This window comes from Carcharhinus amblyrhynchos, chromosome 21, assembly GCF_965287045.1.
Source record: "Carcharhinus amblyrhynchos chromosome 21, sCarAmb.v2.hapA, whole genome shotgun sequence".
Lineage (NCBI taxonomy): Eukaryota > Metazoa > Chordata > Chondrichthyes > Carcharhiniformes > Carcharhinidae > Carcharhinus > Carcharhinus amblyrhynchos.
The window spans coordinates 11473624-11494163 of NC_137344.1; the positions used below are offsets into that span (position 1 = coordinate 11473624).

The window sequence follows — 20540 nt, forward strand, 5'->3', positions numbered from 1 at the left end:
TGATAAGCTGTTTTCTTCAAGAACCACAGTCCATGTAGCTTACAATCTTTGGTAGTTGTTTTGATATAACTGAAATGGCTTATCAAAACTGAACAATGTGAAATCATCAAGCAAAATTCCGCTTCTGACCTTATGATGGAGGGAAGATCATTGATGAAGATGATTGGGCCTATCAAGGTCGTTATCTTGCAACAATGTTCTGTTACTTAGATCATGGGACTCCAACAATCACAAGCATTATCCTTTGTCCAAAGTGAGACTCTAACCAATGGAGAGATCTCCCCCCGGGTTTCCACTCACCTCAATTTTGCCGGGGATCCTTGTTGTCACAATGGATGAAATGCTGCCGTAATATGAAAGGAAGTCATTCTCACCTCATTTCTGGAATTCAGCTCTTTAATCTATACTTGAATTAAGGTTATAATAAGGTCTAAAGCTGACTGATCCTGGCGGGAATGTGGAACTGAGCCACGACAGATCAGCCATGATCTTATTGAATGGCGGTGCAGGCTCGAAGGGCTAGATGGCCTACTCCTGCTCCTTTTTCTTATGTTCTTATGTTATGTTCTTAGAACACAAACTGAGCACTGGTGAGCAGATTGCTGTTAAGTATTTGTCAACTGATAGCACTGTCAACCCCAATTTTGTCAGCAATTCATGGGCACTATTGGCTAACTTAGATTTATCCTGCTTTTGTGGATTGGACATAGCTGGGCAGTTCTCCATGTGTTGGATAGATACCAGCAATAAAACAACTTGATTACTAGTCTGGCTAATTCTGCAGCACAAGCCTTCAGTAATCAGTGGAATGTTGTTGCGGTTCATAACCTTTGATCTATTCCGCATGCTAGGCTGTTTCTTAATAACATATGAAGTGAATCAAATTGGCTCATCTGTTATGATGGGGATCGCAAGAAAAGGATCATACAGATCATTCACTTGGTACTTCTGGCTGGCTGAAAGTGATTGCAAATGCTTCATCCTTGTTCTAGACTCCCCATTCATTGAGGATGGGGATGTGTGTGGACCTTAATCTGGTGTTGTTTAATTCATTGTTTATTTGTCCACCAGCATCCATGGCTGGATGTAGCAGGACTACAGAACTTTAATCTGATCCATTAATTGTGGGATTGTTTTGTCCTGCTTATTGTTTATTATTCTGTTGTTTGGCAGGCAAGTAGCCCTGTGTTGTAGTTTCACCAGGCTGGAGCCTCATTTTTAGGTATGTTCTGAACATACTCCTTTGTACTTCTCATAAAACTAGTGACTTTACGATAACGGCAGAAAGAACAATATGTCACACCACAAAGTTACAGACTCTAGTGCAACACAGTTCTCCACAGTGCCTCATGGATGCCCATTTTGGAGCTGCAGAGGAACAGAAGGCGACTATTTAGCCCATAAACTTTGTTCCACATTTAATAACATGAGGTCTGCAATTTAATTCTATATGTCTATTTTTGCCCAGATCCCTTCAAACTTTTGGCTGACAAAAACCTATCATGGCCAGTTTAAATTTAACAACTGAACTAGCATCAAATGCATTTTAAAAATTAATCCACGGGAAGTGGGCATCACTAGCTAGGTCAGCAAATTGCCCATTCCTAACTACCCTTGAGGTGGTGGTGGTAGTGGTGAGCTGCTTTCTCGAACTGCTGCAGCCCATGTGGTGTAAGTACACCCGAATTGCTGTTAAGGTTGGAGCTCCAGGATTTTGACCCAGCCACAATGAGGGAACAGCAATATATTTCCAAGTCAGGATGATGAATGGCTTGGAGGAAAACTTCCAGGTGGTGGTGCTGCTGCTCCTGTTTTTATAGATGGTAACAATTGTGTATTGCTGCCACTGTGTGTCAGTGAAGGGAATGGATGTTTGTGGATGTGGTGCCAGTCAAATGGGCTGCTTTGTCCTGGAGGGTGTTGAGCTTCTTGAGTGTTGTTAGAGCTGCACACATGTAGAGCAAGTGGGGAGTATTCCATCACACTCCTACCTTATGGATGGTGGTCAAGCTCTGGGGAGTCAGAAGTAAGTCACGTACCACAGGTTTTCTAGCCTCTGACCTGCTCTTGTAGCAACAGTATTTATATGGCTAGTCAAGTTCAGTTTCTGGTTAACCGTTATCTCCAGGATATTGATAATGGAGATTCAGTGATGGTAGTGTCACTGAATGTCAAGTAGTGCTGGATAGATTCTTCCTTGATGGAGGTCGTCATTGTCTGGCACTTGTGTGACATGGATGTATTTGCCACTTGTCAACCTATGCTGTATTTGGACATGAACTGCTTCAGTATCTGAGGAGTTGTGAATGGTGCTGAACGTTGTGCAATCATCAGCGAACATCCCCACTTTTGATATTATGATGGAGGAAGGTCAGTGCTAAAGCAGCTGAAGATGGTTGGGCCCAGGTCACTAAGAATTCCTGCGATGATGTCCTGGAGCTGAGATGATTGACCTCCAACAACCACAACCATCTTCCTTTGTGCCAGGTATGACTCCAACCAGCAGACAATTTTCCCCCTTATTCCCATTGACTCCAGTTTTGCATTTGCAGAACAGAGATCTAAACATCTACCACCCGCTACATAAGGAAATGTTTCCTAACTTCAATGCTGAAAGGTTTAGCACTAAGCTTTTGGTTATGCCCCAGTGCTAGACTCCCTAACTACAGAAATAGTTTCTCCCAATCTATCCTCTCTGCCCCCCTTAATGTCTTGAAAATATTAAACACATAACTCCTTGTCCTTTCAATCCAAAGAATGTAAAACCAGTTTGTTTAATTTCTCTTGTAGCTTAACCTTTGGCAAGAATGTTCCAATCTAATAAATCTATGCTGCACTCCCTCCAAATCTAATACATCCTCCTTACCATTTGATGCTCAGAACCAAACACAGCTCTCAAGGTGTGGTCTGGTGGGCTTTGTAAAACTGCAGCATAGCTTCTATCCTACCCCTCCCAATATTCTATTCCTCCAAATGTAAATATAACCATGCATTATTTTGATTATTTTCTGAAAGCATTAAAGCTATTTTAATGATCTTTGTACCTAGACCTGAAAGTATCTTTGGACCGCCATTGTTTGCAGATTCTTACCATTTAGAAAGAACTCTGTTCGGTCCTTTCTGGTTCCACAGATAACCTGTTTGCCTATAAAGAAATTCACTTGCCAGTTTTGCCCTTTTACTTAATCTATCAATACGTCTTTGTAATTTTATACTTCAATCTACACTGCCGATGTCACTTCTGCCATGGGCAAATTTGCCATATCTGTTCAAAATCTATTCCATTTAGCACGGTGCCCATGCCACACAACAGTGTGTGTCAGTGGAGTGAATGGATGTTTTCGAATGTAGTGCCAATCAAACAGGCTGCCTTGACCTGGATGGTGTTGAGCTTCTTGAGTGTTGTTTGAGCTGCACTCATGTAGGCAAGTCGAGAGTATTCCATTACACTCCTGCTTTGTTAAGCTCTGGGGTGTCAGGAGGTGAGTTACTCACTGGTTGTGGAATGGTTACTTTAATGACTCAGGAAACTAAACTGGAAAGGAGCATAGTTTATTACAGAATGCAAAATAAAACTTCTACCATGGTGCACACACACTGGTCCCTGCCTGGGACGATAGTCCAGCAGACCTAGTCCTAGCACTGCCTTATAAAAGGTTCAGTAATCAGTTCCAGTTGGGAAGGCCACTGCCTGTTACTGTTAAACTCATACTCAACAAGCTCCACAGGAACATCAATCAGTGACTGCCCATGGACTATGTGGGGGCTATCACATGGCCATTATCACATATATGTTTTCAAACACTATCAGGGATAGATGCATGTGTGACAGGCAGATTGATGAGGATGAGGTTTAGTAGCTTTGTGGTAGTTTTCCCATCACCTGCCACAAACAAATGTGTCCTTCAGGATTTGGCCAGCTTGGTTAGTAGTTGTGCTTCTGAGTCATTCTTGGTGATGGATATTGAAGCTCCATAGCAGAGGACTTCCTGTGCTCTTGCTACCCTCAGTCTCTCTTCCAAGTAGTGCTCAACCTGGAGGAATGCTGATCCATCAATTAAGATGGAGCAGTAGGTGGTAATCAGTAGTAGGTTTCCTTGTCCACATGTGACCTGATGCCATGAAACTAAACAGTCCAAAGTCGACATTGAGGACTCCCAGAGCTACTCACTCCTGACTCCATGCCATTGTGCCATCAATTCTGAGGCGTCTGTCCTGCCAGTGAGTTGCAGTATGTTACAACAATTAAGAGTCAACCACATTTCTGTGGGTCTGAGTTATACATGGGTCAAATTCAGTAAGGACAGCAGATTTCCACCACTAAAATATATTAATGACCCCAATGTTTTTTTATAACAATCTGGTAGTTTCACGATCTCCATTATTACTACTAGTAATCCTACTGACAGTAATTTCACATTTATTTAATTAGCTGAATTTAAATTCTTCAGCTACTGTGGTGGGATGTGAGCTCATGAGTATTCCAGGTCTCTTGGATTGCTAGTCCAGTAACATTAACACTATGTAGCCATTTCAGGTCTGGCTTTAAATCAGAGTACCAATTAGGAATGGCTCATCTTCAAACTAGAATTGCCACAATGGCCATGGGGGAGGGAACCAATCCTCATGATATAATAACTATGAAACTTACACAAATGGCTAAGTCAAACATGGCCCAGGTAAGGAAAGGGTAAAATTCAAACAATTTCTTGAAGAGAAAATAACAAATGCTTTGTTTCTTGGTGTGTGCCAGTGCTGGTTTTCAACCACTTAGATGATAGGTCACTTATTCAACCTGTCTTGACTTTTATTTCTAATCGTCCCCTTACGATCCAGTGTTGCCCTTGACAACCAACTCAAAATAAGACTAGGAAAGAATCAAGTGAAGGACCACACTGGTCTAGAAAGGCAGTACTGATAGAGGTGTTGACATTTTCCAAAAATAATAGTATATGAAGGACCCAAAAGGAAAATTAAACTTACCTATTTACTACTGCAGTCATTTTTTAGTACCCGTCACCAGATTGTTAAACTGCACAAACAAAATGATCCTGCTTCTCCACTGATAGGATGGTGAAAACAGATTCAATTGTAGCTCTCAATAGGAAATTGGATAAATGGAGGAGAAGCAAAATGCAGGAAAATGGAGAAAGAATAGGGGAGTGCAACTAACTGGAGTGTGACTAACTGGATTGCTACTGGAAAGAGCTGGCACAGATTTAGAATCATACAATCATGGAATCATAGAATCCCTACTGTTTAGGAGGCGGCCATTCAGCCCATCGAATCTGCACGACCACAATCCCACCCAGGGCTTATTCCCACACCCCCACAGATTTACTCTGCCAATTCCCTGACACTAGGGTCAATTTAGCATGGCGAATCATCCTTACCCCCACATCTTTGGATTATAGGAGGAAACTGGAGCACCTGGAGGAAATCCCTGCAGACACAGGGAGAATGTGCAAACCCCGCACAGACAGTGACCCGAGCTGGAATTGAACCCGGGTCCCTGGCACTGTGAGGCAACAGAGCTAACCACTGTGCCACCGTGACGCCCCTGGACTGAATGACCTCCTTCTGAGCTGTACTATTCTATTCTATGGTCCCAAGCTGAGACATTATGAATGCAGATAGGAAGATAAGAAAATAGAAAGGTAATGTGAAAAACCACAAAAGTACATTGTTGTGCCTTCACGATTGTCCACATGACAAAATATGCCTTTCATCATTCATTTAGACTTAAAAGATTGATTATTAGGTGCATAAGTGGCTTTGTATAATTGATAGAGGCAGTTGAATTTTTAAAAACTCATTTTGTTGTATCTTACTTTTCTTTCCATTTCCCTTGCTGTAATAATGGCTCTGAAGTAAGGTTTTACTAAAGGGTGACAGTAAATTTATGAACAATCATGGTTTTGTGATCAACAGCTCACAGATATTGCTGCTCCTCAACCAAGGCTAAATAAATTAAACAATCCTGCCAACAGGCTTGTGAAGAAACTCATTACTGGACAAAACACAGGAAATCAAACATAGGGGCTCATTACAAGATGGCTTGAGGATGAAAACTGGCAGGTACTTTGTAACTCCAGGTCACAAAGCACATGTACTTTCTGCTCACATTTATCTATTTTATTTAGATAAAAGGTGTAGAAAAAATTCACTCAGATCTTCATATCACAATTTCCTACTTATTCAGCCAGAGCACCAGCTTACTTTATTCATACATGTCCTGTTCAGCAGCAAGAGTTTTGGAATATTGTCCTTATAATACAACATAGAATCTGTTATTCTCCTAGCGGACAGGAGAGTTACCAATGTAATACTTCACCACTTTCCAAAAGAAACACTGTTGTCACAATCCAGGTGACAACAGTGCAGATAATTTAACATCTGCGGCAGGGGAAAAAAACTGAATCTTTAATTAAAAGTTGAAATTATTAAACAGCTAACTGAAGTGAAAATCATTCAAAGCAACCAACATGGATTTCAGAAAGACAGATTGTGCTCCACAAGCCTGGCAAATGTTCTGTGAAGTGGTGGATGGGGAGGTACAATGGATGTCATTTTCACTGGACATTCAGAAAACCTTTGACAAAGTACTGCATAGAAGATGATTGGTGACAATTAATGGATAATAAAAAAGGAGGAAACAGAGTAGAAGTCTGGAACTCACTGCCTGAAAGAGTGGTAGAGGCAGGAACCCTCATAACATTTAAGAAATATTAAGGTGAGCACTCAAGACACCACAGCATTCAAAGCTCTGACCAAGTGCTGGAAAATCGGATTAGAATAGATAGGTGTTTGTTGACTGGTACAGGCACGATTGTGCCTCTTTTTGTGATGTACGTCTGTTTCTCATAGGATAACAGGAACAAAGACTGGAAGTGGGTAGTCTTGTTCAATAAGGTTCTGTTCTAGGATGACTTTGGTCAACTGCATTCATCAATAATTTTGACCAATTGCTAGAGAGTGGTGACCAATTTGTAGGTAATACTAAAGTAGACTGGAAAGCAGATAGGCCTGATGTAGAAGAAAGGGGATTACTTATGATAGTGAAATGGGCAAATCTGTCGACAAACATGAGGTGGTTCTAAGGCTGTGGAATACATTGCTGAAGTTAGTGATTGAAGCAGAAACCATGTAAACATTTAAGAAAAAGGTTAGATAGATGGTTGTAGTAAATGGAATAAGTGGATATGGTGACAAGTGTGGACACATGGCATTAAAATTCCAGCTTGTGTGGAGGATAAACACCAACATGGGCTGGTGGGCCAAATGGCCTGTTTCTGTGTTGTAATAATTAAGCACCTCAGCTTATAAATAGCTTTGATTTGATTTATTTATTAATGTATTAGTATACAATGAAAAGTATTGCTTCTTGTGTGCTATACAGACAAAGCATACCGTTCATAGAGAAAGAAATGAGAGAGTGCAGAACGCAGTGTTACATAGTCATAGCTTGAACTAGCATTCAAATAATTTTGATTCATGCCAATAAAGAAAAAGGGGTTGGAAGTTCAACACTTTAACTAAATAATTAATGTGTCTTGTATGTTATTAACACACTTCACCCTGAAGAAGGCTGCAGTTTATGGGTGCTGCAAACAGCGCGTTTGTAGCTGCAGACAGGCACAAGGCAGGCCTACAAATATGGTAATGATTTGTGCGTTATTCTGTTAATATATTCATTATAATGCAATTTTAGTTGGAATTGAGAGAACAAAGAGCTCAGTGAAACAGCTTAAATTTACTTAAATGAATTTCAAGTCTATCTTTTGGAAACTTTTCTTTCCTCCTCTGCCCGACTTTAGCTTGTCCCACACTGTTAGGATTACACCTGTATGGGAGGCACATGGAGATCATACGGATTAGGAGGAGTAGGCCACATAGCCCCACTCTGCCATCCAGTGAGATCACAGCTGATCTGATTGTAAATTCAATCCCGTGTTCCTGCATACCTTCCTTGTTAATCAAGTATCTATCTAGCTCTGCCACACTGCCCTTTGAGGAAAGGAGTTCCAGAGACTCACTACTCTCAGAGAAAAAATACTCCTCATCTTAGTCTGAGCGACTCCTTATTTTTAAATAGTGACCACTAGTTCTAGATTCTCCGACAAAAGAAAACATCCTCTCCACATCTACCTCAGAGCTCTGCAATTGTTCATCATTTAGATAATGGGTTTTTTTTAAACGGGGATTGTGGGTGAAAAAGGTATTGATTGTATAAAATGGTCAAGCAGGCTCGATGCTGAATGGCCTACAGTCTTTCCCATGTTCTTCCTGCCAAAATGGACAATTTCACATTTACACACATTGTAGTTCATTTGCCAGAATTTTGCCTACTAAACACTTAACCTATCTGTGTCACTTTGAAACCTCTTTATATCCTTGTTGCAATTTATTGATGTTCGGCTAATTAACATTAGTTTCATACTTTCTGTCACCCTCCCTTATAAAAGGAGCTACACTTGCTATCTTCCAATCTTATGGAATTTTTCCCAAATCTAGGGATCTTTGGAATATTAAAACCAATGCATTTACTATCTCATTAGCCACTTCTTTGAAGACATTAGGATCAGGGGATTGTCAATCCGCAGCCCCAACAATTTGCTCAATACCACTCCCGTGGTGACTGTACTTTTCCTGAGTTCCTCCCTCCCTTCTACTTCCTGACCAATAAAATCGTACAAACCTATGTGATTTTCCTAACTTTACTATTAATTTGCAATCTGTGATGTTATCAAAAACATTTTAAAACATTAACTGCATCCATTGAATTTCTCTTGTCCTGCATGGCAGAAATACCTTCAAAAATAATTTACAGAATCCCTACAATGCAAGAGGAGGCTATTCAACCCATCGAGTCTGCACCAACTCTCCAACAGAGCATCCTATCGAGGCCCTTTCCCTGTAATCCCACGTATTTACCCCATTAATCGCCCTAACCTACACATCTTAGAATGCTAAGGAGCAATTTAGCATAGCCAACCAAATCTGCACATTTTTGGACTGTGGGAGGAAATCAGAACACCTGGAAGAAACCTGCAAAGTGACAAGGAGAACATGCAAACTCCAAGTGGATAGCCACCTGAGGCTGGAATCCAACCTAGGTCCTTAGCACATGAGGCAGTAGTGCTAACCACTATGCCACCACACCTTAACATTTAAGAAGTTAATGTTCTTCGGGACAGAAATACCTTTAAAAACAATTCAAGGAAGTTATACAACCGATTTTAAAATCATTTGTTTTTTGTTTCCAGCTATGTCCTTTCATAATGAATTGTATTTGCCTAAACAGGGTGGCAGCCACATGAAGACCGATAAAATGGTGCAACCTTGTTAAATTTCCCTAACCTAATCATTAAATTGCGATATGCATTATGGATTAGGAGAAGAGTAGGCCACGTGGCCCCACGCTACCATTCAGTAAGATCACAGCTGATCTAATTGCAACTTCAACTCCTTGTTCTAGCATACCCTCTATAAGCTTTCACCTACCTGTTAATCAAGTATCTATCTAGCTCTGCCTCACTGCCTTTTGAGGAAGGCAGATCTAGAGAGTCACTATTCCCAGAGGAAAAAGTACTCATCTCTATCTCAGCGACTCTTTATTTTTAAACAGTGACCCCTTAGTTCTAGATTCTCCAACAAGAGAAAACATCCTCTCCACATACCCCAGAGCTCTGCAATTGTTCACCATTTAGATAGTAAGCTTTTTTTAAAAAAATAGGGATAGTGGATGTAAAAGGCACTGATTGTATAAAGTAGTCAAGCAGGCTCCTGTGGGCTGAATGGCCTATACCCGTTCCTACATTCTTCCTGCCAAAATGAACAATTTCACATTTACGCACATTATACTCCATCCGCCAGAGTTTTGTCCACTATACATTTAACCTATCTATGTCCCTTTTAGCTTCCTTATATCCCTGTCACAATTTATTTTCCTACCTACCCTACTGTCATCAGCAAACATAGCAACCATATATATCATCAGTCCCTTCACTCAAGTTATTCATAAAGACTGTAAAAGGTTGAGGCCCCAGCAATGATCCCTGTGGCACATCACTTGTCACATCCTGCCAACCAGATAAAGAACATAAGAACATAAGAAATAGGAGCAGGAGTAGGCCATCTAGCCCTTCGAGCCTGCCCCGCCATTCAATAAGATCATGGCTGATCTGTTGTGGCTCAGTTCCACTTTTCCGCCCTCTCCCCATAACCCTTAATCCCCTCTCTTATCAAGAACCCATCAACCCGCTTCTTAAAAATATTTAGAGAGGCAGCCTCCACCACTTCAACGGGCAGAGAATTCCAGAGATTCACCACCCTTTGAGTGAAGAAGTTCCTCCTCAACTCCGTTCTAAACCGCCTCCCCTTTATCTTGAGGCTGTGCCCCCTAGTCCTACTGTCTTTTTTGAGCGGGAAGAGTCTCTCCACCTCTATCCTATCCATCCCATTCATCATCTTATACGTCTCAATGAGATCTCCCCTCATTCTTCTAAACTCTAACGAGTACAAGCCTAGTTTATTCAGCCTCTCCTCATAGCTCAATCCCCTCAACTCCGGTATCAGCCTAGTAAACCTCCTCTGCACTCCCTCCAGGGCCAAAATATCCTTGCGCAGGTGCGGCGCCCAAAACTGCACACAGTACTCCAGCTGCGGCCTCACCAATGCCCTATACAGCTGCAGCAAGACCTCCCTACTTTTATATTCAATCCCCCTCGCTATGAAGGCCAGCATCCCATTCGCCTTCCTGACCACCTGCTGCACCTGCAAGCTGGGTTTTTGCGACTCATGCACAAGGACCCCGAGGTCCCTCTGCACCGTCGCCTGCTGCAGTTTTTCGCCACGTAAGTAATAGTCCTTCCTACCATTCTTCCTACCAAAGTGGACCACCTCACACTTGCCAACATTAAATTCCATTTGCCATTTCCTGGCCCATTCGCCCAGCCTATCTAGATCCTTCTGCAGACTCTCCACACCCTCCGCACAATTTGCCTTTCCCCCAATCTTGGTGTCATCAGCAAATTTCGACACCCTGCACTCGGTTCCCTCCTCCAGATCATCTATATAAATGGTAAATAGCTGAGGCCCCAGCACCGACCCCTGGGGCACCCCACTAGTCACCAACCGCCAATCCGAATAGCACCCATTGACCCCCACTCTCTGCCTCCTATTTGACAACCAATCCTCTATCCACGCTAACACCCTACCCCCAACTCCATGTCCCCTGACCTTCTGCAATAACCTCTTGTGAGGTACCTTGTCAAACGCCTTCTGAAATAAAGATCCATTTATATTAACTCTCTGGCTACAATCTTCAATGAAGTATGGTACCTCCACACCATGAGTTTTTATTTTACACAATAAGCATTCATGTGCTTTCTGGAAATCTAAGTGCAGTACATCCACTGTATCCCCTTTATCCACAGCATGTGACTTCTTCAAAGAACTCCAATACATTGGTTAAACAAGATTTCCCTTTCATAAATCATGTTGACTCTGCCTGGTTCCCTTGAATTTTTCCAAATGCATTATTATAACATCCTTAATAATAGATCTAATATTTTCCCTGTGACAGATGTTAGGCTAACTGACATATTTTCATACCTTGTTGCCCTCCCTTACAAAAGAAGCTGTATTTGCTGTCTTCCAATCTCATGGAATCTTTCTTGAACCTAGGGATTTTTGGAATATTAAAACCAATGCATTTATATCTCATTAGCTACTTCTTTGAAGATATTAGGATCAGGGGATTGTCAATCCACAGCGCCAACAATTGGCTCAATATCACTCCCCTGGTGACTGTACTTTTCCTAAGTTCCTTCCTCTCTTCTACTTCCTGACCAATAAAATAGTGCAATGTGATTTTCCTAACTTAACTATTAATTTGCAATGTACAACATCATCAAAAACATTTTAAAACATTAACTGCATCCATTGAATTCCTCTTGTCCTGCTTGGCAGAAATACCTTTAAAAATAATTCATTGAATCCCTACAGTGCAAGAGGAGGCTATTCAACTCATCGAGTCTGTACCAAATCTCTGACATAGCATCCTACCCAGGCTGTATCCCCATAACCCCACCTATTTACTCTGCTGATCGCCCTAACCTACACATCTTGGAATGCTCAGGGGCAATTTAGCATGGCCAATCCACATAACCTGCACATCCGTAGGCTGTGGGAAGAAACTGGAGCACTTGAGGAAACCCACATAGACACAAGGAGAATGTGCAAACTCCAAATGGACAGTCACCCAAGGCTGGAATCCAACCTAGGTCCTTGGTGCTGTGAGGCAGCAGTGCAAACCACTGTACCACTGTGCCTTAACGTCCTGGAAGTTAATGTTCTTCAGGACAGAAATACCTTTAAAAACAATTCAAGGAGGTTATATAACCAATTTTAAAATCACTTGTTTTTTTGTTTCCGAGTATGTCCTTTCACAATGAGTATTTGCCTAAATGGGGAGGTAGCCACATGAAGACCAATAAAGTGGTGCAGCCTTGTTAAATTTTTCTAACCTAATCATTAACTCGCCAGTGACATTTTGAAACATTTACTACTTTTTTCTCTTGTCCTCCATGGCAAAAATACCTTAAAAAACAATTCCAGGAAGAGCAGAAACACCTTTAAAAACAGTTTTAGAAAGTTAGATAAAGTTTCCAGGTGTGACCTTTGATACTGAATTAAAAGCAAATTACTGCGGATGTATCTGAAACCAAAAGAGAAAATGCCGGAAAATCTCAACAGGTCTGGCAGCTGTAAGGAAAGAAAAGAGCTGACATTTTAAGTCCAGATGACCCTTTTGTCAAAGCTTTGATGCTGAATTACTGAGTTATATTTGCCACTTCTTTTTAACTTATTAGAGTCACAAGTAGGCTTACATTAACAGTGCAATGAAGTTAGTATGAAAATCCCGTAGTCTCCACACTCCAGCACCAGTTTGGATACACTGAGGGACAATTTAGCATGGCCAATGCCCCTAACCAGCACATCTTTTGGATTGTGGAAGGAAACTGGAGCACCTGGAGGAAACACACAAATAAACGGAGGGGACGTACAGACTCAGCACAAACAGTGATCCAAGCTAGGAATTAAATCTGGATCCCTGGGAGGCAGCAGTGTTAACCACAGTGCTACCTTGCCGCCCCTTTCCACTGCACAGGGATCTTCTAAACAAAGTGTTTAAAATATGTCATTTAAAACTCCCTTCCTGTTAAACCCAGATTTCTTAAATTTCACAGGTATAGATGCTTGTTCAGAACACCATCCAGTTAGAATAAAATCTGCATCACTCACGGTATCAAGCTTCACCCTACAGCATTTGGAAGTTTCGTTACCATTACCATTGCTGAATCCACTACCATTTGACCAGAAACTCAACTGGAGCAGTCATGAAAGTACTGTGGCTACAAGAACAGGTCAGAAGCTAGTGAGTAACTCACCTTTTGACTTTTCAAAGTCTATCCACCGTCTACATGTCACAAGTTAGGAATGTGTTGGAATGCTCGCCACTTGCCTAGATGAGTCCAACAATACTCAAAAAAATCAACACCATCCAGGACAAAGCAGCCGGCTTAATCAGCACTCCATCCACCATTTTAAACATCCATTCTCTTCACTATCATACTCAGCACAGTATCATCTATAAGATGCACTGTGGTAACCTGCCAAGTCTCCTTTGACAGCATCTCTTGAACCCATGACCTCTACTGTATAGCAGAGGGCAGCAGATGAATGGAAACTGACTTGGAACTATATCACCGATCCTGCACCTCTGTAAGGTCACAAATGTGGAACTCTCTCCCTAACAACACAGTGGGTGCCCCACACCAGGGTTTCCCAAACTTTTCCAGCCATGGAACTCTTGACTCCCAAGAGTACTTACAGAATCTCTGAGAAACATTCTTATTACATTGTAAAACTAAATTACAAAAAAAAGTGTGCAGCATGTACAAGCATACAATAACAAACTTAAAAGATGTCTTGTATCTGTACATTACTAAAATAAAAAAGTTCTGTTATTCAACAAATGCTCCAAAGTCTTAACTTCTTTCTGTTATTTGTAATGGGAGCATTCTTGCCCACACTCATCCTCGCCAGCATTCACCCTCGCCTACACTCATCCTCTCGCACTCCAAGCCCTGGTGCCTTTCAGGCTCCCCTGGCCCTGGTTCCTTTCGGGAAGCCCCCACCCCTTTTGCCCATCACACTGCACCAGCTCCTCCCAGGCTCCCCATGGCCAGGATCCTCTCGGGTCCTGACCAGACCGAAGCAGGAATCCCTTAGAACCAGTTTGGGAACACCTGCCCCATACCATATGGACTGCAGTGTTCAAGAATATGGCTCATTCACACCTTTGCTAGGGCAATCAAGGATGGACAATAAATGTTGGCTTTGCCACTGATGCTCACATCCCAAGATTAAATTTTAAAAAACCAACTTGGCTTAGTGGTACCATTGTCATTTCTGAAAGTTTAGAAGATGATGGGTTCAAACCCCAATTCTGAGGTTTAAGCACAGAATCTTGGCTATCACTTCAGGAGGGAACTGAGTGAGTGAAGCATCTTTGGAGATGCTGTCTTTTAATTGAGATATTAAGGCAGGCCTCATATTGCCCTCCTCAGTGTGTATAAAATATTGTATGGCTCCATTCCAAGGCCCGCATGGGGAGTCATTTTGGTATCCTAGCCAATCAATATACTAAGGCAAATCATCTGGTGATTCTGTTTGTGTAACTTGGGCGTAAATAACTGTTTTCTTTCTCTACATTACAATAGCGGCTACACTTCAAAAGTGAACCATTGGCTGTGAAACATGCTGAGTTCATGAAAGATGCTGAATAAATGCAAGTTCTTTCCTATTTTTCAAAGTTACTCAATAGTTCTTTTCCACATTTAAAGTTTTCTTTACTTTTTTATTTCACTTTGTTTCTTTAATTGTCCCAAATTTGCTTCCCAGATTACTGAAGAATTTGAAATCATTTCTGATTGACTTGCAGCCCAAAGGTGTGCGGGTTAGGTTGATTGGCTGTGCTAAATTGACTCTAGTCTCGTGGAATTAGAGGAGTAAATATGTGGGGTTACAAGGATTGGGCCTGACCGGGTGGGATTGTTGTCGGTGCAGCCTCAATGGGCCGAATGGCCTCCTTCTGCACTGTAGGAATTCTATGGATTCTATACTACTCTTTATCTAACCGCACTGCCTTATCAAATATATTGACTTTGGATTAATTCTGAATTTTTTTTAAGGGGTACTGCAATACTCCCCACTTTTCCATCAGGATTGTCTCCTGCATCTGAGATCACTTAGATACTCCCTAACTTCAATAAGTTATTTTAAACCATGCTTTACACATCATCTATGGTTAAATCTATAATACCTAACACGTTACATTTGAAAGCAAACCTATATTAGGAAGTGGTAGATTTCCTTCTTTATTCAACTGTTATTCTAATCATTATGGAGGCAAGCAAAATGTTGCTGACTGACAGACTAATTTGTTTCTCATATCTGCAATTTATTTGTAATAATATTTCTCGGACTAGTTTATTCTGCCATCCAGGACAGCTAAAACATCTTTTATAACTTCAATCCAAATCATTTCCAATATATCTTCCAAAACATAAAAGGGGTGAGTGTTCACTTTCCCACCAAGTGGAAAACAGGCATTAATGGATTGGCGATTTCATTGATGGTGAAAGGAAAAATTCAGTCCACAGACACTTTCTGCCAACAGCTAAAGCTTTGTTGCTTCATTGTGCATATCCTCCCTGTGAAGATCAGCTAATGTAACATCCATAATGAAATAAAAATAATGTCATAGTTTTAAGCTCCTATTGTGCAGTTATTTTTACCAAGACTCCTGTATCTTACTCTAGATCTGCTCCTGACTTTCAGTTGTCACTTTGTGATTGACTAGATCTCATCGAGTAGTTATTACTCCATTTACTGAGTTCCTTTACTAGGCTAATTCTAACTTGGTCCCAAACTATTTCAGCACTAAATTCAATTGCCATTGTAGCCCAGTGTCTTTTTGAGTGAGCTTGCCAGATTTGAACATTTGAAACTGCTCAAAATCATTTCACATCAGATAACAGTACGCGCTGAGATCGGCAACTCAGCTCATTAACCAGGACTGGATTTGATCTCAGAATGAGTGGGTTAAAGAGCATTGTGTAAACCTGCTACAACCATATCATTCAAAATAGATCAGACATTTGCCGTCAATCAACAGCTAATATAATTTTGGTTCTGTGATCCAAATACATGTTTGTATTTATTTAGGAGTTCTCTTTAGAGATACTGGCTGATGACACATGTGCAGCCTGCTGGAAGAAAAGGGCAAGTTTCATTTTTGTACAGAAACCAATGCTAAATTTTGAAACAAGGTATTTAGCATTGGGGAGTGACGAAACACTACTTACCCCCTGCAGCTGGGTAATTTGGATTGTATTTGTGGGGACATATGACATGTATTTGTGGAGTTTCCAGACCACATGCATGGTATAAAGGACGGTAGAGGATTTCCTCATTCATTATATTCACAGAATAAACTGCAAAACTGCAATATGGTTATATTATTAATGTTTGTGCTGGAATCCTTCTTTTAGTGTTTGGATTTATTGTACCTTATGGGTATTAATGCTGTCACCCTTTCTGAGGAACTACTTCTTTTCACAATTGCTTTTGTGACTATAACAAATGCTGGAGTCAGACTGAATTCAAATTGAAATTCCTGTATAGATGGTTTTAGGGTATCTAAGTTCAGTGATTTGTGATATTTCAGTGCAGCTAAACTCCGAGGTACGTGATGCATTGTTCTTTCATACCTTTTCCTTCAGCAGATTCTTTTCTTCCAGACCATCCACATGCAGGAGATTCTTGGCAACGCCAATACATGGCAAATCGGTGAGGACACCCAAGTGGCAGGCCACGCCAAATTCTGTGATCCAAAAATCACAAAGTAGGAATAAATACACATATGGCATACTGTTTGTGAGGAACTGAGCACTTTTTCATTTGTGCATTATGCTTTGAAAGTATACTGCACAAGATATTATCATCGGGTAACACAGCAGAGCAACGCCATTCAGTCCATCATGTCTCTGCTTGCTGTTTCAAAGACTTATACAATCAATCCCATTCCCTACTCTTCTATCCCTGAACTTTTTTTTCCTTCAAGCATTCCCTTTAGGAAGTGACTGTTGAATCTGCTTCCACCACCCTTTCAGGCAGAACAGAACATTTGCTGCATAAATTGATTCACTTCATCTTGGCTATGGTTCATTTGTCAATTACCTAAAAATTGTCCGCTCTGGTTAAACAACCCTTTGGCCACTGGAAACAACATCAAAACTTTTGTGAGCATCTCCACTAAATTGTCTCTTAAACTTCTCTGCTCCAAGAACAACAACCACAGGTTTTCTAGTCTATCCAGATAACTGAAATACTTCAAACCAGTAGCACGTGGGTAAATCGCCTTGGCAACATCTTTAAGACCTCGACACTCTACCTAAAGCGTTGTATCCATAATTGGACACAACATTCCAACTGGGAGCCTAACTAACAATTTATAAAGGTTTAGCATAACCTCCTTGTTTTTGTACAATATACCTGTTTATAAAGCCAAAGATCCTTGTAATTTTTTTTTAATAACACACTTCTCAATTTGTTCTGTAATGTTTAAAGATATATGTGCATCTAGGCCTCTTTGTTCCCGTGTTTCTTTTAAAATTCTTTACTCTTTCGACCAAAATGCATCAATTCACACTTTCTCTGCGTTAAACTGCATCAACAAATTACAAATGTATTAAAAGTCAGACCAGTGAAGTCATGTCAAAATCTGGACAGAAACAATCAGGTGGTTTGCACAAAGTGAACAGTAATAGCAAATGGAAGGTGAGTCAACATAGGTTTATGTGTGTAAATGGAGTCACTGTGGCCCAAAGGAGGTTGAGTCATTGTGGCCTTCTGCTCGGAGCCAAACTCCTGCTCTTATAAGAAACAGAAAATAATTCTGACATTTCAATTATAGGTCAGCACATAAGGAAAATCCAAGAGATACTGCTTATCTTTTCAAATAACCTTTTCATTTTGTATATTGCAAAAAAAACCCCTTTAAATCAATCTTCAATCTTTAAACAAAAATCAATTTAATCAATTCTGTGGATTTCCACTATGTAAAATTCTGGTTTCCCAGAAACGGGTGGTTTTGAATTGGCTCCTCAATGGAACTGGAATCATGTAAAGGGTGATTCTCCCATCCTGACACACACATTTTTTGGTGCGTCGGGATGGGAAAATCATGTGTCGGCCATTTCACAGGATTCACACGTTCCCAAGGCATGGACGTCTCCCACAGCCTGAGAGCAGGCAGTCAGGACCGTGCTGGAAACCGGAGGGAAGACAGGTAAGTGATTAAATCTATTTAAAATACATTTTAAATATCATTTAGATGCGATTATCGGGCCTGGAACGGAATTTGCTGGGCCGATAGCATCTCCCATCCCCCCAGGAGTGTTTCACTCTGGCGGGGTTTAGAGTACTCCCCACATTTGAGGGACTAGCAGAAGACCCTGCCAGAGTGAAGGAGGGGCAATGGAGCCCTCCAAGGGGGTTGGGCAGTAGGGGGATGGTACCCCCTACTCATGGGTACTCTGGCAGTGCCAGCCTGTGGGCACACCAGGCAGTGCCAAGGGGACACAGCCTATGGTGGATGGGTCCAAATGTGTGTGGGGGTCGATCAGTAGGGATGGAGGATCCCGCTACCACTCTGCACTGGGATCAGTCGGGGCTGGATGGAGACCAGCGATTGGGTATGGGAGGGGGGGAGGGTTGGGGGATCACCACTGCTGGGTTGGGGGTGGGAGGAGGGGGGCTGTAAATAGGGGCGCTCCAGGACGGGAGGGGGGGTAGTTGGAGCTGGGCTGGGAATACTTGTGGAGAGCTGTGATCAGGCTGTGGAGAGGGTGTGAGTGTGTGGGGGGGTGTTTGGAGAGGCAGCACTGCAAGAGTCCCGGGGGAGCAAACGGGAGACTGACAGATCGGAGCCAATGCACATGCGCAGAGTTCTGGAGTTAGCAGGCTCTGGCGTGAATAGGCCCCGCCCCCCCGAGCTTTTAATGATATTCATGATTATGACCTCTGCATTGCACAGTGTGTGGAGATTCAAGTCTGAATTTGAACTGAAAAAATAGTCGGGATTGAGATCAGTTTTCCAACCAATTCAGCACTTTTGGGAGATTTGCTCCCATGGTTTCAAAGGGAATGTCACCAGAACATGTAATCATAGAATTACTGCAGTGCAGGAGCCAGTCATTCAGCCCATTGAGCCTGCACTGACAACAATCCCACCCATGCTCTCTGCCCAGCAACAATCCCACCCAGGCCCTCTGCCCGTAACCACCCCCCGCCTGTATTTACCCTGTTAGGCCCCCTGGCACTAAGGAGCAATTTAGCATGGCAAATCCACCTTTACTGCACATCAATGGAGTGTGAGAGGAAACCGGAGCACCTGGAGGAAACCCATGCAGACACAGGGAGAATGTGCAAACTCCACACAAACAGTGACCCAAGGCCAGAACTGAACACAGGGCCCTGGTGCTGTGAGGTAGCAGTGCTAACCAACAAAGGTGGATAGGCAAAACCTACATTTCAAAAAAATCTTACATGTTGGAGACAAAACCTATTCCAAACAAAAAATATTGTCACTAAGCTTTCCTTCTCCTTTGAGCAGAAAAGATTGTACCGACAGAAGAAGTCTCCCTCTTACATTTTTTAAATTTTGCAAAATAAAGCGAGCTTTCCAAAACATTCAGGTTCAACTTATTGTTCACGGTCCCATTTTCCTCTTCTGTTAAGTCTCTTCTCACATACAGTATTCATTCTGTGGTGAAAACAGCAGACTGGTAACCATCTCCTGGTACTCCGCCAATGCTTTACTGAGGTACAAGCAGATGAGAACAAGCCATGATTTCTGCCTCCTCTTTAAGGGGGAAGCTCTTAGCTTCATCCTACATGTTCTAGCAGAGATTGCCATGTGAGGAGAAGGAGAAGTCTGTCTATAATCATTTTAATTCTTACATTTACGCATTTACAAAAAAAAACTCTTGAAGAACCCTGAGGTAGTTCAGAAAATCCATTAAACACATGCAAAAGCAACATGCCAAAATCACATTATACAATTAAAAGAATCTGATCGGATGAAATCTTGTCACCTGGAAGGAATGCAAAGCAGATAGTGTGGACCTGTGACGGAAGATGAAAGACAATTTTACTGGACTGTTTAATCAATGGCTGACATTGTGGGAGTTAGGTAATAACAGGGAGCAGGCACCATATGGGAAAGTGGTGCAGCACTCTGTTGTAAGACAGCACCAGCAGAGGAAACTAAAGGGAGGTTAGACAAGAGTGGCCACAGTGTAATGGTAAACGCTAATGACATGAAACCCATTGCATTTTGCAGCACCCACCTCTTTACGCCTCCTTTACTGTGCATACATAAGATGCACTTCCATAAGACCTGTCAA

General features: G+C 41.7%; 1 protein-coding gene across 3 annotated transcripts in view; it reads right to left on the reverse strand.

Moving 5' to 3' along the window:
* The window catches only part of LOC145356642 (endonuclease V-like), a 121837-nt gene that overhangs the window by 76592 nt on the left and 24705 nt on the right, over nucleotides 1-20540 (reverse strand). For all 3 annotated transcript variants that reach the window (XM_080209489.1, XM_080209488.1, XM_080209487.1), the window contains exon 5: nucleotides 16842-16954. In XM_080209489.1, coding sequence (XP_080065615.1) covers nucleotides 16842-16954 — 113 coding nt within the window. The remainder of the gene's footprint in view (nucleotides 1-16841; nucleotides 16955-20540) is intronic.